Genomic DNA, 22,106 nt, shown 5'->3' with positions numbered 1-22,106 from the left:
TTCCCTCTGCTCCACGGCAGGCAGGGCACCAATCTTGGCCACACACAGGGCGTCAGACAGGAGAGACAGTTGGGGCACCGTGACCGTTCATGACATTACAGATTATGGACGTAGGTGAAGAGGTGACTCATTAAATCTGCCTGCTCTCCCATAGTCTTCTCTCTCTCTCTCTCTCTCTCTCTCTCTCTCTCTCTCTCTCTCTCTCTCTCTCTCTCTTCTCTCTCTCTCTCTCTCTCTCTCTCTCTCTCTCTCTCTCTCTCTCTCTCTCTCTCACTCTCACACACACACACACACACACACACACACACACACACACACACACACACAATGGACCTTTCCAGAGACACACCCTAAAACCAGCAACTGACCCATTGAGGAAATGCTAAGTCAGTCCCGGCGTAATAACCTCTGAATTGGATTTGTAAATCTGAGACTTAGGATGAGATTCCCTCCTTTTCCGAAGCCCATGACTAAAGGTGCAGGGTGTGGATTCAAACTCTGGCAGGTAAATGTCAGAAAGTAAAACGGCCTTTGTTTGTTCTGAGATAGCCATGACAACTAGTGACAATAACAGCAACCTTACCATAATGGACCCTTCTACCAACTGTCACTGTGTAGTAGGCTATCTAATTCTCTCTCCTTCTCTTTCTCTCTCTCTCTCGTAAGGGGAAGTAGTTGCACGAGACAGGAGTGAGTAGCTATAGTTTTGCACCCTGGGCCTAATGTTCATTTGTACAGCGGATTAAAAAAAGAATCTGACAAGATTACATGAAAATAAATGAAAGCAGAGATGTTATTGAGACATTGTTATGCTGACATTGTATATGTTGCATGTTTTTTTGGACACGGGCCAAGTTTGTGCACGCCTCTCATATTCGACGATTTGAGCCCTTTGTGTTCTGTAGACATTCCCCGCCTTTTGGGGTTATATCAGGAAAGAAAGAGAAGAAAAGTAATATTGAAAGTAGAAAGTATAGAAAGTGTTATAGAGAGTAACCTTGACCAAAGGTATCCTAGATGAAAATAATGCTGTTTTTAATTTCTTTTTAAAACATGATACTGTTGGGGCAGTTCTAATTTTAATAGGAAGTTCCAGCATTTGGATGCCTGTCTACTGGCTATGTAATTTCACCCTGTCTGGATTTTACCCTAGGCACAACCAGTAGAGTAAACACTGAAGACCTAAGGCATCTTATGGATTATATTGGTCTAGCATGTCTGCAATATATGTAGTCCTAACATGGCCCCCAATGGAATTACCCCTTCAGCCACCCACACAGTTAAGGTGGCAAACTGCTGACTGACTGTCTGGCCTTGGCACACCAAACTGGTTCTTTATTGTGGAGTCTATGAATAGGCTGGTGCATCGAACTTCCAACAAATTATATTTTCCATCCAGCTTTCCACGTCACCCTCTTATAGAATCTGGCCCAAGGGCTATGCCTAAATCCAACATCTTTTGTTTTTCACTGACAGCTACGTGCCCTTTTTAAATGACGCACAGAATCTTCTCAGCTGCATTTTTTAATAGACCCACATTTGCAACCTTGCAAAATAGACTGAAATCAAAGCAGAAAATGTGCCTTTCAAACACATTTTGGTGACCAGACATAAGAATATGGTACAATTTGGCACAAAGTCTGCAGTATTATTAGGGCCTACCATATTAAATCCTGACACTGGCTCTATAAGACATAGGCCTACTAAATATGAAAGCACAAAAAAGAAGATGCATTAAACACGGATTTAAGGATATAAGACGTGCTCAGACAGCATACGTGGCTCTTCTGGAAAATAGATGAACAGTACAAAAATGCCTTCAAGCCGTCATTCATCAGGAAAGCACGATGGTATAATAAAAAAAGTAGGCGTTAGCCTCTGGGTGCTAAGTCTGTGAACAAAGGAGATGCTTGCGGCATTCCGCGTCTCTTTACTGCCCCCTGCCGGTAGTCTTGAAAGCCAGACTAGGAGGAGACACACGACTTCGGCCTTTGGTTCCTTAGCATCAATTTGAAAAAGCACCGACGTCTACATGGCACAGCATACACTATTATATCTGTTGATAAAAAACACCCCATTGACTACTCTGGAGTCTCTAAAGAGTAAAGACCTTCTCTTATAATATACAAGGGATCACAGTATCACATCGCAAGTTGTGATGCTTTGCCTTCTTTTGATGCCGCAATAAAAGACCACAGCCCACACACGCTTCCATGTCTTCTCTTTATTCAAAGTTCTTCAGCTGCATGGCATGGCATTTTGTCTGCTTCTGGATGTATCATTTATAACACACTCAGAAGGCCAGTGCCCATGATAAAAAAATAAATAAGCCGTTCACCTTCACTTGCAAACAAATCTAGTCTCGACAGCAAACAGACTGCACACAGAGAAAACTGCTACGAACACACACACAGAGAGAGAGAGAGAGAGAGAGAGAGAGAGAGAGAGAGAGAGAGAGAGAGAGAGAGAGACAGACAGAGAGAGAGACAGACAGAGAGAGAGAGAGACAGAGGGGGGGGGGGGCATTTGGACAGGAGGAAGAGGAAGGGAAAACCTTTTGAGGAATGTTGGGGAGGAAAGGGAGGGAAAAGGAAAAAAGAAAGAAAGAATGAAAGAAAGGAAAGGGGGATGGCAGTGGCTACATTATGCTTCCTTCCAGTAAGTGCAAATGACACCCGTGTAGTGCAATGAAGCGGCTCTAAGAGAGATGTGCTCACCCTCACAACAATAGTGACGATAGATATGTCAGGTGACCGTGTTAAGACTGCATGTGACTGCGAATGTCAGTTGTATCAAAATGAATGGTCCTGCTGTCCGCATAAAGGGGAGTTGTCATTAGGTTGGTCCATAAAGTGACCTACAGCAAGTGTGGATATGCAGTGAGCGAGTGGATAATCGTGTTTCTGGACGTGGTGATTTTGTCCACCAGAGTGCCTGAGTGAGGAGTGATGAACCGAGTGAGTGGGTGGGTATGAGAGTTGTAGAGCAGGTGGTTGGCGGTCGGGGAAAGGTGGCACTGTTGGAGAGAGAGCCCATCATAACAGCTCTCTTGGAGTGTTTGAGTGGCAGTGTTGGCCAGAGGGAAGAAAAGGAGGAGAGTCAGACTGTTGACAAGAGTGCCTGACATCATGACAACTGATGATGATGATGATGGATACGAAACGATTGAGATGATTGACAGGGGACAAAGTTAGGGAGAAAGAAAATAAAGAAACTACATCGCTGAGCTTTGGTGGAGTCAGGTTAAAACAGAAATCTTCAGGTTCAGTAAAACGGTCAATAATCTGCTTCCAAAATAAATAACGATACTCAAAATACAAATCATAATATTCAAAATCACAATATTGCTGTCATTTTCGTGTTTTAATGTTTTCTAGTTCATTCATTCCTCCCCGTTTACCTCAACTAAAACTAATAGAGACAGAAGACAAGACAGGAAAGGGAGAGCAATAGACCTTACATCCATCTTTTAAGAAATAAAAGGTGGCGAGAAACAGAGCCTTTACATCCTTCTTTCAAAAGAAATAAAAAGGAAAAGTGATGACACATTGGAGTGGATATGTGGAGTCAGTGTGGAGCGTGCTGTACACCACTCCATTGCACTCAGCACCGCGACTATTGTAGCAGGAAGTACCAGATAGCACAAGCTTACCAGAGCCTCAGCTCTCCCATCATGCTCTTCCCCCTGACCACACACACACACACACACACACACACACACGCACACGCACACGCACACGCACACGCACACGCACACACACACACACACACACACACACACACACACACACACACACACACACACACGCACACACACACCTCGGCTATCCCTTCACACTCTTCTACACACACACACACACACACACATACACACGCACACGCACACACACACACACGACACTGACAGACAGACAGACACACACACCTCCATGTCAGCCTTCACAGAAGTACCAAATAACGGCAAAGACAGGCTGTGATGACAAAGACTCAGTTCAGCTACTTGCTGATAAAGTGTTCCTCTGTGTTAAATGATGACACAACACCTTCTACTGCATACAGCATGGTACACAACACTATTCCAGGCTTGCAAGAAAAAAAAAAAAAAAACGGAACAAAACGGATGAACGAGTGCTTTGGCCTCTACAGTCCAACTGTACGACGAGGTCGCAAACACTCATCGATAAAAGGGCAGCTTTTACTCGTACAATGTTAGAAGTCAGAACTTCATGGGTCCTTGGTGAAGATCTCGATGACATAGATAGTTCATTAAGATCCACAAAAAAGTCTACGTACAGAAGAAGATGGGCAGTTCCATCTACAATGACCTCGACCCATGTGTCACCTGTCCTTCGGTGCCCACAGAACACCTGGTTGAGGTGGGGAACGACGAGGCATTAACGTCTGTTTCTAAGTGTCCTAAATGGGCATACTGTAGACACAAGCTCCATCTTGAACAGAGAACACCAAGTTTGGGAACAAGGCATTGAAATCCTAAATGGAGATTCTGTAGCGAAAAACTCCATCTTGTCCTATTCCATAGTGAGTGGGGAGGGAGGGGGGAGAAGATGGGGTCTAGAATAGAATCCCTGGTGAGGAGAAGTCTAGTGGTCCTGGTCGTTCTTCTGTTGGGAAGTCACTCGACACTACCCAACCACAACATCTCATTCTCCATCATTTAACAGAGCGTGGAGGGAGCCATCAAGGTTGTGTGTGTGTGTGTGTGTGTGAACCCCACCCTCTCATTCAATCTAGTTTTATGGAGAGAGAAGGGAGAATATGGGAAATCCCTGGTGAGGAGGAGCCTGGTGGTCCTAGTCGTTGTTGTTTTGGGAAGCCACTCTACACTACTTAACTCCGCCTCCACACCCCATCTCATTTAAGGGAGCGTGGAGGGAAGACACCTCGAGTTCTTACATCACTCCCCCCCCCCCCATCACACACACACAATTCATTTTAATCCACTGGCATCCAAAGGTGAACATTGCACAAAGCTCATGTCATGGGTATCGAGTCTCTCACACAGTTAACGTGGCCAAGAGAGTAGAAAACCGAGAGAGAGAGAGAGAGAGAGAGAGAGAGAGAGAGAGAGAGAGAGAGAGAGAGAGAGAGAGAGAGAGATTCAGAGAAATTGCACTGAAGGTCTAAAATTACCTAAGCCCAATCCCCAAACCCTTAAATCCTAAATCCCACCACCACCCATTGCTCCCAATCCCAGGAGTCTGTATGTTACACTATTTACATTGCTGTGTCTTGCATCATGGAGATGGCATCATGGGACGAAGACTGGACCTGGCATAGATGACATAACACCACCACAGCGACTTCAACCTTGCGTCAGGTCCAAATGGTGTTTTTTTTTTTTAAATGTGCGTCACTTTACAATCCATCCTTAAGTGTTCCAGATTATTCTTCACACTTACCCAGTGAGCTTCATATTACTGTCTTGGTGAGTGTCTTGAATAAGGGGAAGGGGAGAAGCCTAGGTGGTCTGGCTGAACACTGGAGCTCAGAAGAGAGAGCGCTCTGAAGTCCATGATGAAATCGAGCCATGGGAACCCGAGAGGCCAAAAAGGGCTCCCCCAAAAGGTAAGCCCACCTCTCTCCATCACATGAAAGGCCCCATCCCTGACTCCACTTCAGAGGTGGGGTCCAAGTGTGCGTGTTTATGTGGCATAGTGGCTAGCGCAGCTTGAGCTTGTAGGTAGAGATCTCCATGGGCTCCAGGGTGACGGAGGAGTCGTTGGCCAGCGGCGCGCCCCCGTACAGCAGCGACAGAGACGTGGGCTGCAGCAGCTGCAGGTCCAGACCCCGGAATAGACTGGAGACAGACACCTGAAGAAGAGATGGCCGAGGGAAGGTGAAGGAGGGAGAGAGAAGGATGGAGTGTGAGAGAGAGAGTAAAAAAAAAAAAAAAAGGGGGGGGAGGGGGAGATTGTGGTAAAGAGAAAAAAGGAACAACTGTAAGTGAGCTGCAAAACAGGTTACCTCTGAACGTGCTTTTGAAAAAATGGTAAGATGGGGAAAAAATAAAATCAACTGGACTGTGGTTTGTTTTCAATAGCACAGTTGGAAATAAACAACCTGATTTTAATAATAGGTCTGACACAGTTAAGGTCTGGGTCAGGGTCAATGTAATCAACAGCTACTCACACTGAATCACAATATGATTGTGGTGCTCATTGATGAGGGGGTCAATTTTGAATGAGGCCTTTACACTTGCTAGTACACTTTGGACAGAATAACACATAATTTTGACAATCAGTACATGGCTGATTGCTGTACTCAGGTGGGTGCGATATGTGTACTGAAATGTGCAATAATTGTATTATGTGTATTAGGTCTTTGTGTATGTGTTGTATTTGTGTATTTGTGAAAGCTGAGTGAGTGAGTGAGTGAGTGAGTGCCGAGAGAGAGAGCGTGCATGTTTGTGTGTGTGTGTGTCCTCAGACCTGTCCGTGTGTGGTGGTGCAGTTGAAGCCAAGATTCTGGGCCTCCAGCCTGCAGTCCACGGCCTTACGGTGCAGCAGCAGAGCCGTGTAGGGGGAGGGGCTCTGGGCATCCTCCTGGGGGACAAACACATCATAACAATTACCCAAGGACGCACGCACGCACGCACGCACGCACGCACGCACGCACGCACGCGCACACGCACGCACGCACACGCACGCACACACACGCGCGCACACACACGCGCACACACACGCGCACACACACGCGCACACACACACGCGCACACACACGCGCACACACACACACGCGCACGCACGCACACGCACGCACACACACGCGCACACACACACGCGCACACACACGCGCACACACACGCGCACACACACACGCGCACACACACGCGCACACACACACACACACACACACACAGCCATCATAGCACGAATGCCAATTGCAAAATGGATTGCAACATATAAACATACAGTAGGTGCACAAATACACCATAACCAAAACATATGCCATAACACGAATACCAATTACAAAGTGAACTGCACACACACACCGATGCACACACACCATTATGCAAATGACAATTAGAAAATGAATTGCGTCATGCACAACCCCCCCGCATACTTTAACACGCATAAGAATGCAAGACAGAGGCATGCATATTTCACAATCAGACAAAGGCCCGACAGTAGTGCCAATGTGCATGTGATGACCCCTATAAATTCATTTTGACGCTGGCTGGAAATCAATTAGTTGTGAGTGCGTGCGTGGTGCGGTTTGGCGGGGCAGGTGTGTCTGTGTGCCCGTCTTTGGATTTGTAGATTGAGTGGAAATGAACGCTGGACACCAGCTAACATTTTTTTCTCCTCGTTGATTAATCGGTCAATGTCTGTCTTGATGAATTAATTGATGAGAAAATGTGTCCTGTGTGTGTGTGTGCATGTGCATGCGTGTTCTCATGTAACACTTTCCTCTGGATGCAAATGTCAAATCGGTTACAATATGGCAAGATAAATAAATTACAGAAATATATAGAATGGCACACATAAAACAGATTTCTATGCAAGACGTCCTACAGCCTACGCTGCTCTTTGAAAAAAATCAATGGTTGAGACAAACACGAGTGCCTTGTAGCAAGGTCATTGATCAGAGACGGCAAGATCGTTCAAAGTAGTGGGCGTTAGGCTTTTGGCTTGGACAGAAGATGGAAGAGACTTCGAAGAACTGATTCTTTATGAGTGCCTATGAATGTCTGTGTGCGTGCACAGCTGTAGAATGCGTGTGTACGTGTCCACACAAATTACTTGTGTGTCCAGGCAAATATGTGTGCGTCATATGCCCAAATGTACTATTTCTGATGCTCACCTGAAGAAGCCGAAGCATTGGGAGTTACAGTACAATGCACGTTCGCCATTTGGCCCGTTCGAGGACAAAAAGCGTACCGAATGATGCTGGCGGCAAGGCCAGACTTGTGTGTTGAGTGTGTGGAGCTGCCTCCTGGTGGAGCTAAGCGGAACTACACATATATGGCAAGACCCAGGCTGGGGGTGTGTCTCCAAGCAATGCGAGTGTCTACACACAAACGCATATCGCCTGCATGTGATTGAGTATATGTGAGCATGCTATGTGTACCCCCCCGAGGCTGACCTTGCTGTGGATGGTGCGCAGGTTGAGCAGGTGGAAGTCGCAGGGCAGCGGAGCGGTGAGGGGCGCAAAGGTGCGCAGCGGGGGCACGCCGTGCTTGGCCACCACGGGCAACGCCAACACCTCGTGGCTCAGGATGGACGACGTCATGTGGCTCACCACCGAAGGGAAGCTCAGCGGCTCACTGTCCATGGCCTGGAACAACATGATATCAGACAGAGAGAGAGAGACGGAGAGAGAGAGAGAGAGAGAGAGAGAGAGAGAGAGAGACAGAGACAGAGACAGAGAGACAGAGAGAGAGAGACAGATAGACAGAGAGACAGAGAGAGTGAGAGTGAGAGTAAGAGTGAGAGTGAGAATAGGACTGGCACTCTGCTCCATAGCGAGGGTAATTCCACACCTGAGGCCCTAGAGACCAGTGTGGGGCTGGGCTGTGCTAACTCCACTAAATGACTTCACACTACTACAGCAGCAGAAGCATGGGAGTCAGGCCATGAGGGATGGAGGGTGTGAGACACAGAGTCTCACACAGAGTCTGACCTTCCCAGGCCCCCTGCCTTGCTGGGTGAGAGGAGAGGAGAGGAGAGGAGAGGAGAGGAGAGGAGGTGTGTGAGGAGGTGAGGATGACCACCAGCCCAACAGCTAGACGAGTCCCCAGCGTGCCACATACCACCAGGGAGAGAGGAAGACGCAAGGTCACCTCCACTGGAGAGGAGAGTACTCTACTAATACTGTACACATACTAATATGAGAGAGAGAGAGAGAGAGAGAGAGAGAGAGAGAGAGACAGAGAGAGAGAGAGAGAGACAGAGAGAGAGAGAGAGAGAGAGAGAGAGAGAGAGAGAGAGAGAGAGAGAGACAGAGAGAGAGAGCTATAGTACTCCACTACTGACCAACAGGAACTCCATGCTAAAAGCAGCAGCAGCAGCAGCAGCAGCGGCAGCATGGTCTGCACAAAGAGAGGGAGGTGGAGGAGGTATTGGCACTTCACAAGTCCCCGGTGTGCCACACCACATGGGAGGGCAACCGCAAGGTCACCTCGACTGCAGACAGGGGACCGGCAGGATGTGGGGGGGAGAGATGGGGGAAGGCATGCTTGACTCGGGCCGGGTGTGATAGATGGTTAGCTAGACTACAGATGGCTAGCTAGACCAGGGAAGGGGGGCTTTTGGGAGGCAAAACTCATGTGCTATGCTCCACACACAGTTGCCGAGGCAACGGGTACCTTTTTAGAATCGCCTCCGAACATGCCCGAGAAAAACGAGTGGACGTTGGAGGAGACTTTGTTGAGCATGCCCGCGTTGGCAGAAAACTGAACGAGTGCAGAAGGAGGGGGGGGGGGAGAAACGAGAAAGAGAAAGATAGTGAGGGAGCAAGGAAGAGAAAGAGAGGGCATGCAAGGGAGAGAAAAGGAGAGAGTGATGGGAGGCAGGAGAAAAAACAGACCCAAGTGTGAAAAGAAAGTAATGAAGGAGAAGAGAGCAATGATTTGTGATGATGACAGAGGGGAGAAGTGTAACAGCCCTTTCATATCGACAAAGTCTGTGTGCACGGGTATGTGGGTGAACTTGTCGGAATTTATCCATGCCCAGTTGTGATTTAGCATGCATGAAAACAGATTAGTCCTTCAGCACCAAAGAGTAGTGTCTGCACAGTGACCCGAAGGGCCCACACATAGAAGCTCAGACATGTCCACGTTGAAACTTGGGAGCGTGCTGTGAGAGTGGTCCCATTGAAAAGAGCAAAACAGCAGGAGTCTTTCCATTTTTCCCTGCACAGTGTTGAAAGGGCTGTGTTTGAATGGGATGACACACGACACACTGTCGGTGTGCAAGGCCAACTGAAGACCCACTCCCAACACCCACACCTCTGCCTCTGCCTCTGTTGTCTGGTCAAAACAAGCCCCCTCCTAACTGCACTGCCTTTCTGGGCTTCCATAGACATGGCTGTTGTCTTCAGCATCCTGGAGGACCAATAAGCGCACAAGAGTGGCAAACAGAGTTGATGTCATCAGTCATAAACGCACCATCTGTTCGCTGATTGGTCCTCCGGGATGTTGCCAGACACATCCACATCGCGGACCCAAGTGGGAAAGATAATAATGAGTAATGGTGATTTGCAGGGGCACAACATGCACCCCTAAGCCCGTTTGTTTACGCACTAGCAGAGACTGCTGCACCACTGAAGGACAAGAGGACAAAGCTCCACAGTTTAATTCGGGAGAGAAAAGTACAAAAAGTGACAGAAAGAAGAAACTTTTTTTTTCTTGTGAGCAGGAGGACACATGACCCTGATGCCTCATCCTGTCCTTGCTCTGGCCTCCCTGTCTGAGCCTCACAGCAGGAGCAGGAAATATAAGGAATAAAAATGGCACTAATTAAAGCTCCACACACATAGAGGAGAAAAGAGAGAGAGAGAGAGAGAGAGAGAGAGAGAGAGAGAGAGAGAGAGAGAGAGAGAGAGAGACAGAGAACGAGAAAGAAAGAGAGTAAAGAGAGATGGAGAGAGATGGGGAGAGAGAGAGAGAGAGAGAGAACAGCAAGATATGGAGAGAGACAGAAACAGAGCGAGAAAGAGTCGGAGAGAGGCAAAAAAAAAGCGGGCTAAAGGAGACAGGCCCCATCTGTCTTACCCGGCTGCCACCAGGCCTCCTCTCCAGCAGCAGGCGGAAGCGGTTGAGGCTCCTCTTGTTGTCCTTCAGGCCCTGGCCCAGACCACGGTTGTCATCCTGCATCAGACGCCGGTCCAGGATCACCTCCAGCTGACCTGAGGCCAGAGGACAGGAGAACAGAGGGAAAATATGGAGAGAGAGAGAGAGAGAGAGAGAGAGAGAGAGAGAGAGAGAGAGAGAGAGAGAGAGAGAGAGAGAGAGAGAGAGAGAGAGAGAGAGAGAGAGAGGGGAAAGACAGACAGAGAGAGGAGGAGAGAGATAAGAGAGAGAGGAGAAAGAGAAGAGAGAGGAGAGCGGGAAAGAGAGGGTGAGAAGATAGAGGAGGGGAGAACAGAGAGAGAGAAAGGGGGGAGGTGGAGAGAGGAGAAAGTGACAGAGGTGGAGGATGATTCAGAGATGAAGAAGAGGACAGGAAGAGAGGGAGAGAGGAAAGGGGAGAAGGGAAAGACAGAGGAGACAGAGCAAGAGAGGGATGAGGAGAGAGGAAAAGGGGCAAGAGGGGAGGGGAAGACAGACAATGGGAGAAAGTGTGCAGAGAGCCAGTGGTGAGAATGAGAGGGACAGGAGAGGAGGATGGGGAGAGGTGGGGAGGAATGGAGAGGAGAGGAGAGAACAGAGGAAAGGAGAAGAAAGCAGCCGAGAAGGACGGGGAAAGGTAAAACAGAGGAGAGGTCGATGAGAAAGTGAGAACAGAGAAAAGGGCGAGGCAATCAAGTAGAAAAATGGAAGGGTTATGAGGAGAGGCGAAAAGAAAGGGGCAGAAGAAGAGGCAACCGAATGAGGGGGGGGGGGGTGAAAAGTGGACAGTGGAGAGTAAAAAGGCAAAAGAGGAAAAAGACAGATGGAGAAAAATGAAGAGAGGGGGATACAGAGAGGGCAGTGAACAGAAAGAGTGTTTAAGGTAGGAAATGAAGACAGGAGTGAAAAGGGCAAAGGAGAGACAGATAGAGGGATAGAGACAAAGGAAAGAAAAAAACGGAGAGAAAGAGAGGTGGGGGGGAGGCACAGGGGAAAGACGAGAGTTTAATTTAATTGCGTTTCCAGCCGGGTGATGGATGTCAGGCAGTGAGGATGCTGGAGTCAGTGGAGGATACTACTGCTGCTGTTGCTACTGACCGCTGTCCAGACTGGTCACCCCCAGGGCCTGTGCTGTGTGCAGTGTGAGCCGCTGCTGGCTGTCCTGGATGTAGGCCATGGTGGGCATTGGGTAGAAGTTGGCCTGCAGCGGCAGCTTGTGGAAGTACCGCCTGGGTTGGATCTGTGGAGACCAAAAAGAGAAAGAGAGCCGAAGAAATGTAAGTATTTATACAATGCAGAAATCCTGCGCGGTGAGAGGCTAGCACTGCACCAGAACTGCAATAAAAGGAAAGTGTAGTACCATATACCTGATGTGTCGAAAGAGACACTTGTAGCACTACCTGTTATATAAGACAAGGGCACTACTGTACCAGGCATGTCTAAAGAGAATAGGGCACTGTGCATCACATCATATCACCCCTAAAGCAACCTCGTCCAAGAACATCATAGGATTATTTGCATGAGAAGTGACAAGGGGACAAATAACAAGGGCAACACTGTTGGCTTTTAAAAATAAATAAATAAATAGAACTAATGAAAACAACTTCCTTAAATTACTTTCCTCTCCTCAAGTCATTCAGTCTATATCACATTACAGTACATTTAGCTGACACTTTTATTCAAAGACTCAGATTAACGGCCGTTCACACTAGCACACTCAAGACTAAAGAGCACAGCAAATGGCAGACGCAGAATGTCCTTGTTAAAACAACAGCTTGCACTTCCATTTGCCAATATGTTTATAGCTACAGGACAATGGCTGCATAATGTATATGCTTAATTACAGCACATCACAGTGGTTGCATTCATTTAAATGGGAAACGGCTCTGAAATGAAACAAGTTGCAGTAATGTCTAACTTTGCTTCTGGCAGCGTGTCAAATCAGCCCTCACTTTCAACACTCAATTTCCACTTGCCGCTGTGCCTTTGATTTCAAATGAGTTGGCCACACATATGCCTTGCAATATTTCTCAGTTCCGGTTATAACGCTATATTGCATTCCCATTCTACTTAATAATAAACCACACACTTCAACATATTTAATAAGACAACAGCTTAAGAGTATGAGGCAACCTAGCAACAAGTGGAAGATTATATCTCACCACTTTACCGGTATATTAAATATTCAATTGGCTTAGCCCTTGTAGTAACCTGAATGAGTCACATGTATTTAACATGAAGTAAACACAACCAAGGATATATCAAGAGCACAACAATACAGGCTCAAAAATGCAACGCAATATCTAACAATGGCATTTATAATCAAAATGAATGTTGTTTATCTGTAATGCATACAGAAGCAGCATTTGTTTGCTATTCTAAACTCTATTGTATGCTTAAATCTGACAGTAGAGGTCTACCCAGGACGATTCTTTCATCTACAATTTGAATATCTACAAAGCACAATCCATTGTGACTCAGCAAGATGCTGAAAAGCTCATCCATACATTCATGTCAGCGCAGCCGTGCTTACTCCTTTGATCTTCCACAGGCCTCCCTATAACTATTGAGAAACTTCCAACTACTTCAGAATCTTAAAATAAATAAATAAATAAAAACACGGTGAAAAGAGCCATCACACTCGTATGTCCCGAACTACACTGACAATATCTGTCTTTTAGGGAAAAAAATGTAAGTCCTGCTGAAATGTTAAAATCTTATGGCACATTGCACAGCAGCAGTCTCATATTTCCCTCCCACTTTGCTGCTTACTTTCTTTCTCTGGACTGCTCAAACCATCCACTTTAATTGAGTTCCCAGACCAACACACCACAGCTCATATTCATGTCCATGTCTACAATCCACCCAACCACGATGGCCACAGACCACTTCCTGTGCTCATTCCCCAACTACCACAACAGCAGACCAGCACACCATTCCACAAGCCCTCAGAGATGCCTGCAGGAGAAGCTGCAGCGGTTACTCATATTCCTCTCCATCTGTGGGCTGTGCTGTGCTGCCACAACCCATCAGAGAGGCAAGACTCTGTGGACACTCACTCCTGCAGCAGCAACAGCAACAGCAGTAGCGCCAGACTCCCCTTGGCAAGCTAGCCTTTAATTAGAGCTTCCCCCCCAACCCCCACCCCCCTACACACAGTCCTATCTGAGCAGAACCCTCGCAGCCCCCACACACGCTCCCTTGAAGAAGTTTCATTTGACTGGATGGCTGCATGGCTGCCTTCACACAACTTGTCCCTGTGGGATGTAGCACTGCCGACTGCTTCAGCAGCAGGTCAGAGATCCAGAACCTTTTCATTTCATCTCTTCACACTGTTCATTCTTTTAAAAGTTTTTTTTTATGCCAATTAGGTAGTTTCAGGTACAAAAGCAAGCGCATTAAAAGTTTAAGACAAAGAAGGGAAGTTTATTCTGCTAGGCTATGTGATGAAATGATTTATGAAATAGTGCATTTAAGTAGTCTCAATTGTAAAGGTCTTCTGGGGTGGGACTTGGGTTAAGTGGCCTTGCCCACATTTCTCTACCTTGAAAACCACAATAGCTCACCCGTGTATGACTGACCTTCCCTCATTAGAATGCACTGCATATTTCACTTAAGGCTTTTTAAGCACAGCACCCAGCCAGACTCTCAAGTTCAAGTGCCCTTAATTCAGCATCCAGACAGACTCTAAAACTCAAGTGCCCTTAATTTCCCTCTTGCGTTAATAAAGTCTCTCTAATTCATAAAATACTTCGACTTCAAAGTTAAAGCTAGTTTTTCCTCATTCAAACCACATCAGACCTTTCCTACCCACGGAGGCTACAAAGACATATGCACACGATGATATTTACTCATATCTCTTACTGTTACACAACATGGTCTCCCACATCAGAGAACATTCTAAAAGTCTCTCTTCAAGAGAAGACTAAAGAGTTCTTGATAAAACGCCCATATGTCACCACGACAGAAACATTGTCAAGAAATACCAAATACTGGACTTTGATGGCCCCCAGTTGTTTTCTGTAGATGTCCGTCTCATTTTTAAGATTTTGAATGGACTAGCTCCTCCACCATTACAATACTTCATAAAGAAAAAATCCTCGGTAGTAAACACCAGAGCCCTGGCAAAAGGGGACTGAAGTGAAATGGTGAAGAACTAAATTCAGCCAAATGGTGTGGTGCGTTAGAGGAAACGCAGTCCTGAACTACAACGCCAGCTCATATCAAACTGTGTAACAACATCGACACTGTTAACAGTGACTGAAAACAAACCAGACCTAGCATTCAGTGCTCCTCATTCGTCTGGTGACCATCGTCCATGATGACCTGTGACCCACTGATCTGGAAGCCATTGAGGTCGATGTAGAAGGTGTAAAATCAGATTCAGAACTCAATTTCCCTTTGGATTAATAAACTCCCTCTCCACACTACACCAAAGATTCTCTACTCTATGCTTCTGCATATAGATCGTCTCTGACTACACTACTAAAATGCTCCTACAATTACTTGTGGTAGTAGTAGTAGTTAGAGGTGCACCGAAAATTCGGCCGCAGAAAATATTCGGCCGAAAACGCAAAAAAAGACAATTTCGGTTTTCGTCCGAAAGCCAATTGAGTGGCCGAATCGGAGGCCGAATAGGAAATGAATTGAAAATGGGCATTAATTACACTAATTTCAGTTCTACTCTAACATTTGAAGACTTCAAATACACATTTATATTCTTTAAAAAACATGGCTTAACATTTATTGTAAGCAGTAGATGTAGCAATATTTCAAAATAGTGAAAAATCTAACTTTTGATAACTTTCGGCCACAAATTTTAATTTCGGTGCACTTCTAGTAGTAGTAGAAGTAGAAGTAGAAGTATTGCAATTAGTAGAAGCAGTAGTGGGGCTGTCCAGGAGCATCATTCAGTGCCTAGACCAGCTGATGTTCTGAGGGTCTATGTTCCATGACCTTGCCATTAGGAACTTTGAGCCACTGACCTGGAAGCCATTGAGGTCTGTGTAGAAGGTGTCCTCGCTCTGGATGTCGGTGACCACGCGCATGGCCAGCTCCTTGTTGGCCTGGTCGCGGATGTCCACCATGACGCTGATGTCCAGGGACAGGCCGTCCACGCCGGGCACGTTGTGGACGGTGACGCTCTGCTGGAAGTGCTGGTAGTGCGCCACCACCTCCGAGAAGAGCGGACCCTCCACCACGCGCACCACGGGGGGCTCCCTCTGGGTGTAGGGCTAAGGGGACAAGAAAATACACATATTGGAATGCATTGGAATTTATTGTTATCTCATTGCACCATTTCCAGTCAGTACATTTACATGTTATGATAAGGACGGTCTTGGCATGATGAAAAAGGGTCGCCAAAAGAAGGTTATAGGAAGCCAAATGAATTACATCTCTATCACCAGTAGGACAAGGCTGATACTCCAAGAAAGTGGGTTGGAGACTAACCAAACTCAGAGGTTAAAGTTAACTCAAAGCTAGTGGTAACTCTGCTAATAGTATAGCCCATTCTTCTGGCTGAAGTGCCAGTATGTCTACAGGCTCTTCAACTGCTGTAGTAGACCTCCTCTGCAGTTAACATGCACCACACTAATTGACAAAAACAGAACGATGATTAGCTGAAGACTACAAATAAAAAGTATATTGAGTACATTTTGTTTTTCAGAGTTTTCTATATTGAAAGTGGTTTTATATATGCAGTCTCGGGTAGCAAAATGTGGAAAATCATATGCACGACTAAACCTCTTTTTCCTGCCGCAGCTTTTATTGGGTAATCATCATGCTCACTTGGGAGGAAATTTGCCTCAGTCAGGTGTTGGTTCCTTCAGCACAGAGCAAACAGCCAATAGCAACAGAGCGGGCACATCTCACCTAGCCATGCTAATGTATACTAATGCATGATAATACCCTGAGTGCGATGTGGGAGACCGAGAGAAAAATGTCCTAATGGGCTACCACTGAACACCTGCTATACTACAATTACCTGCAGGTACAGCCAGTGCACATGTGCATGATGTAGTTAGACTCAACAGCTGCACTTATCAAACATTATGTAAAGTAGCCTGATCTCAAGTGATTCGCATGTGAATTCGTGCTTTTGAGAATCAAACTGGCTGCATGGTGCATTTTGAATCGACAAGATGGAAAGAGAACAGTGCAGTTAGATGAACCAGCCAGCATGCTATTCCCTCACATTAAATATTACGATGTGGGACTTACACAGGGTTCGCACTCCGTATCAGACATAAAATTCCATGACATTTCCATGACTTTCCCTGACCATAAAACAGAATGACCATGACCTCTCGTAAAACTAAATGCCCAAAATATTGATAAGAATTAGACATTTATCTCTGTGGTCATCAATTTGTAATAGCCAGTCTCTCAAATTGCTATTTTCTGTCAACTCTCTTCTGCATTTGCAAGGCACGTTTGCATGACTTGATTAAAAAATGTTGCGAGCAAAAAACAAAAGCACAATACTGTTAAAATTCCATGATATTCTTTGACTGCATATGCAAAATGCTCAAACTCCATTATTTTACATGATTGGAAAAAACCCTATTGACTTTCCATGATATTCCAGGAATTCCATGACCAGTGGGAAGGTGGCTTACAGTATGTACAAGATATACATGCTCAAGGGCAAGCATCTAAAACCTGATTTTCTGACAATCTAGAAAGAATGGAATGGCCTGTCTGAATGCAGAAGCTGTACTGATGAAACGGAGTGAGGAGAGTGTGAGTCAAAGGTGACGGAGCAGCTTGGGCAATCAGTGGGAGGCCAGCTGGCCCTGTTGTGGCTGTGATTGGGGCTACAGAGAGAGGGAGGGAGAGGAGCGTGACCTACCTTGGCCCTGCCGTCGGGCAGAAAGAGGTACGCGCCACTCTTGTCCTTGGAGGACCGCGTGCCGTAGGTGACAAATTGGAACTGCACCTTCATCTCCTGGGACTCGTCCTTCCGCCGGATGGTCTGATGAAGAAGGCCAGAGAGGCAAAAACAGACAAGGACATAAAAAAGAGAGACAGAGTAAGTGAGTGAGCCAGTGATAAAGTCAGAGAAGTAAGAATGATTCATCCAAACAGTAAAAAGTAGCAGAATCTTGAACATTCCTCTAAATCCTAAGTCTTTAATGGTCTCCCTGCACACTACATTTTGGGTTATGGCTCCTATTCCGTTAACTCATCACAGTTCAAGAGGGCTGCCAAGGGACTTTGGACCAGATTAATCTGATTCTTTGAGTGTTGAAAGAGCTGCAAAACCAGAAAACGAAGGATAAACAAACACAGAGGATGTTTTCAAGGGCATGAATAAAGGATGAATGAAGCAGGAGGCAGAGTGTGAGGAAAATAAGTAACAGAGGAAGAGAAAAAGAGGAGAGGGAGATGACAGAACAGTGGTGAGAACATCAGATGAGTGGAAGAAGTAGATACGTGTACGTTATGAATAAATCAAGCAGTCCTCTTGGATTACATTTAGAGATGGATAACAAGATGTCAGGGGTGATCTGCTAACATATGCTCTGCATTGATCTGTAACAACACACATAGTATACACAGCATCCTCTCCCTACGGTCCTATTCAACACTGTGTAATAAATTCCCTTCCCGGTCACAATCCGCCTTAGCTTTAATCTTACAGCGACCATGTCAAGAGATTAACCCTCCCTCCAGTTCATCCCAAGGGACACTTATAGTAACTCTTATAGTAACCCCAATTTCCTTTTTCTGGCTCCCTTGCCGTCTTGTCAGGCCGATCAAGCATTTTAATGTCCGTTAGTTGGTTGGTTTGTTTGCTTGTTAATTTAGTTACAGCTGTTACAGTGGGTTAACTCAAAAAAAGTTATGGATGGATGGTTTTTGCCATTTTTTTCAGAAACTGGACAACTTAGAACAGGCAATCAAATTGGGATTCCAAAACACAAACTCTGAGCAGTTTGGGGAAGATCGGGATCTTTAGTGTTCTCAGGCACTTGTATTGTCTCCAACTGTTGCAATTACAACCGATGTCAAAAGAACAAACTTGGGTTTACCAACTACCTAATTGTTACAGAGCGCTGCATTAGTATCCATTTCAAAATGTCTGACCTCCAGCAGGCCCGTGGTGCCAGAGAAGCCAAGCGTCAGGTACTGGCTGTGGACAAAGAAGGGTTGTGCATCAGCCGTCTGCATGCGGAGGGGCAGCGGGTCCAGGCCCCTGACGGCACTGGAGCCGGGAGCCAGGCGCATGACCGTCTCGCTGCGCATGGTCATGGGGGACTCACTGCTCTCGTACAGGTGGTACACGGCCAGGCCCAGGGCAGGCAGCCGAGCCATGAAGGACACCTGAGGAGAGAGAGGAGTGCAGGGTTAGCAGGACCATACACACATACACAAAAAAAAAACACAGTTACAAGACAAGGACAATATGAACACTTAATATTTTCCTCTCTGCTTCAAACACTGACTGTAGTCTATGGGAGGCCAGAGGAGAGCAGAGTTAACACACACATACTATCCATGAAAAACACACAGCTTCAAGGCAACAACAATATGAATACTGTCTCTTTCTCTCTGATACACATGATCCTCATCCTCAACAACACAATCTGGCCCTCTTAATCTTTCCAGGCCAAGGAAATGGCAGGCAAGCATGATGCAACCATCCACCCACATACCACCACAATAGAAAACGCACTAGTTCATTCAGAAACACACAGGACGGCCTTAAGGGCTCTGCATGCTCTTGCAGCAGACTGTTGCAGAAAGCTCTTCGCAGACAGTTTTAATTTATGCACTGCACAGGGTTTAAAAGGAATGTTATTTATTGTCACAATGCTAGGGACAACAAGAGGATATTTAAACTGCCTGCAATATAGTGAATATAAAGCATTTGTCATCATATTTACAAATAGCAACTCATTTTTCGCCCTCATGAAATGTCATCAGTTAAGACTGTTGGAGTCGGCTTGTTGTCAAGAGGACAAATTTCACACAAAGTGGAACGCTTCCATGGAGACACAGTACAAACTGTCACGAGTATACAACTTCAACGCTGTAGCTTGCAAGTTCACTTATTGTGGCAAAGCATGGGTAACATATTTAACAAATGTTAACCTGCATTTTCCTCTCACAAACTGCCAATGCGGTGAAAGTTTAGAACAAGGAAGTAGCTCGCTGTTGCTGAGAGGACCCATCACAGGGGGCACTGTCCGCGGCCATCTGCAAAGCTTTGCAGAGTAGGTGTGTGCAAAATCTCTGCGATGGGGGGCAAAGTCACTGCGACACACTTCACAGACGATTTGGCTTCCGAGCATAAATTGGGCTTTAGTCCCACAAACGTACTGACAGGCAGGCAGGCAGGTCGCCAGGCAGAGATAAGACAGAGAGTTTCTGACCTGGTAGACATCTGCGTTGATCTGCGTTGGGGAGCTCCACTGGGCGCTGAGCTGCACGGGTAGGGTCTGGCCATCCTCCGTCAGCACGCGCACCTGAGGGGAGCTCACCAGCGCCGTCACCACACACAGACGGTCCTGCTCCACCGGGTTAAAGACCACCAGGTACCTGAGAAAATACACATGTGGATTTGTAAACTTGGAATGCACCTTGATAATAAAAACACAACACATTGACCAGGTTCATCTCGCATTTCATATGAAACTGTTTAGAATTATTTTGACAATGATGATAGTCACAGGTCTGTGGTACTGGTCATCCCCATACACCCCTTGACTACAACGCTTCTGTGAGAAACTATATCCATACTGTACATGCACAAAAGCACTAATACGCACACAAACTGCTATTACTGGATGCACCACTGTGTTGAAAACCACCAGATTTCTGAGCAAGCACATGCACATATGGAAGTACAGAGAAGCGCACAGACAGTTCTAGGCGACTGGGTAACACACCCCCAGGTGCACGCGCAAAACGTCTCCATTTACTTCAGTTACGCCGCAGGAGATGCACATACCACAGGTAAGTGCACAAACACACACACTCCAACAACTCTTTCTTAAACGCTACTGGGAAAGTAGGGCAGATACATATCACAGATCCAGACACCCGGGGTGATAGTAAGGCATACATCTCGCACGCACGCACGGCAAAAAAACTGTGCAGCATGCACGCACACACACCCAGCAGCAAAGCAACACCATGCCTTTTGTGTGCCAAATACAGACAAAGTGTGTGCTTGAGGACACAAATATATAGAGGGCCATAATAAAGACAAGTGTTGCGAGGACAGCAGCAGTGATGCGGTACGGTGCAGTGCGGTGTGGTGAGTTGTGTTTGTGTGGTGAGTTTATGGTGGATGTACCTGGGGGCGTTGGGGTCCAGCTCAATCAGAGTGCGCTGAGGCAGAGAGTCCTGGGTAGCTCGCCGCTCATCCTACACACACACACAGGAAAACAAGATATTGTCTCAATACACAACAAACCAGTGTGTAAAATGGAGAGCACTATAGTGTGTGTGTGTGTGTGTGTGTGTACCGTATGCGTGTCCCTGTCTGTCTGTGTGTGTGTGTGTGTGTCTGCCTGTCTGTGTGTGCCGTATGCGTGTCCCTGTCTGTCTCTCTGTGTGTGTGTGTGTGTGTGTGTGTGTGTGTGTGTGTGTGTGTGTGTGTGTGTGTGTGTGTGTGTCCCTTTCTCACCGTCTCCAGGAAGGGCTCAGACTGGTAGAAGCGGTAGACATCCCTGTTCTTCATGACCAGGAAGTGAGCCGCGTTAATGATCACTCGCTTCAGGCCAACCAGGGCTCTCAGTAGCCTGCACACATACACAGGAGTCACACCAGCAGAGTACACACACACACACACACGCACACGCACACACACGCGCGCACACGCACACACGCACACACGCACACGCACACGCACACACACACACACACACACACGTGAGTACTCACATACATACACACCAAGAGACAATAGATACACACAGGTGTTTCCAGAAACTGTAGCAATTACTTCTCACGGACACACAGACACATACAAAAAGTTGTCTCCAACTGCTGCTGCAATGCCACACACACACACACACACGCACGCACGCACGCACGCACGCACGCACGCACGCACAGCAATAAAAGTGCTCCTGTAAGGAGGAGCAGTCCAGACATCCCCAGACAAACGGAAAAGACAATACCCACAGATAACATTGTAAAAGCAAGCCGCAGGGCAACAACTCACAACAAACAATACTGGGGTGAAATCTCCCATGTGAGAAGAGAACAAAAAACACACAAGAAAAACTTTACCTGGAGCCATAACCGGCATAAATTCACTTTCATCCATATGTGCGCGGGCACACACACGCACGAAAAA

General features: G+C 46.5%; 1 protein-coding gene across 1 annotated transcript in view; it reads right to left on the bottom strand.

Annotated features, from left to right (window-relative positions):
* Positions 1 to 3,877: 3,877 nt before the first annotated feature.
* Positions 3,878 to 22,106, bottom strand: part of man2a2 (mannosidase, alpha, class 2A, member 2) — a 41,368-nt gene continuing 23,139 nt past the window's right edge. Inside the window, exons 11-21 of the mRNA XM_063196580.1 lie at positions 21,432 to 21,546; positions 21,099 to 21,169; positions 20,173 to 20,338; positions 18,884 to 19,120; positions 17,646 to 17,768; positions 15,778 to 16,026; positions 11,891 to 12,032; positions 10,736 to 10,869; positions 8,107 to 8,298; positions 6,450 to 6,563; positions 3,878 to 5,832 (exon numbers count right to left, since the gene is read on the bottom strand). Of these exons, the coding sequence (XP_063052650.1) occupies positions 5,680 to 5,832; positions 6,450 to 6,563; positions 8,107 to 8,298; positions 10,736 to 10,869; positions 11,891 to 12,032; positions 15,778 to 16,026; positions 17,646 to 17,768; positions 18,884 to 19,120; positions 20,173 to 20,338; positions 21,099 to 21,169; positions 21,432 to 21,546 (1,696 nt within the window). The 3' untranslated portion in view covers positions 3,878 to 5,679. The remainder of the gene's footprint in view (positions 5,833 to 6,449; positions 6,564 to 8,106; positions 8,299 to 10,735; positions 10,870 to 11,890; positions 12,033 to 15,777; positions 16,027 to 17,645; positions 17,769 to 18,883; positions 19,121 to 20,172; positions 20,339 to 21,098; positions 21,170 to 21,431; positions 21,547 to 22,106) is intronic.

Source organism: Engraulis encrasicolus, chromosome 4 (genome assembly GCF_034702125.1).
Source record: "Engraulis encrasicolus isolate BLACKSEA-1 chromosome 4, IST_EnEncr_1.0, whole genome shotgun sequence".
Taxonomy (NCBI): domain Eukaryota; kingdom Metazoa; phylum Chordata; class Actinopteri; order Clupeiformes; family Engraulidae; genus Engraulis; species Engraulis encrasicolus.
Note: the sequence above shows the minus strand (reverse complement) of the source record. Positions and strands in the feature narration are given on the sequence as shown.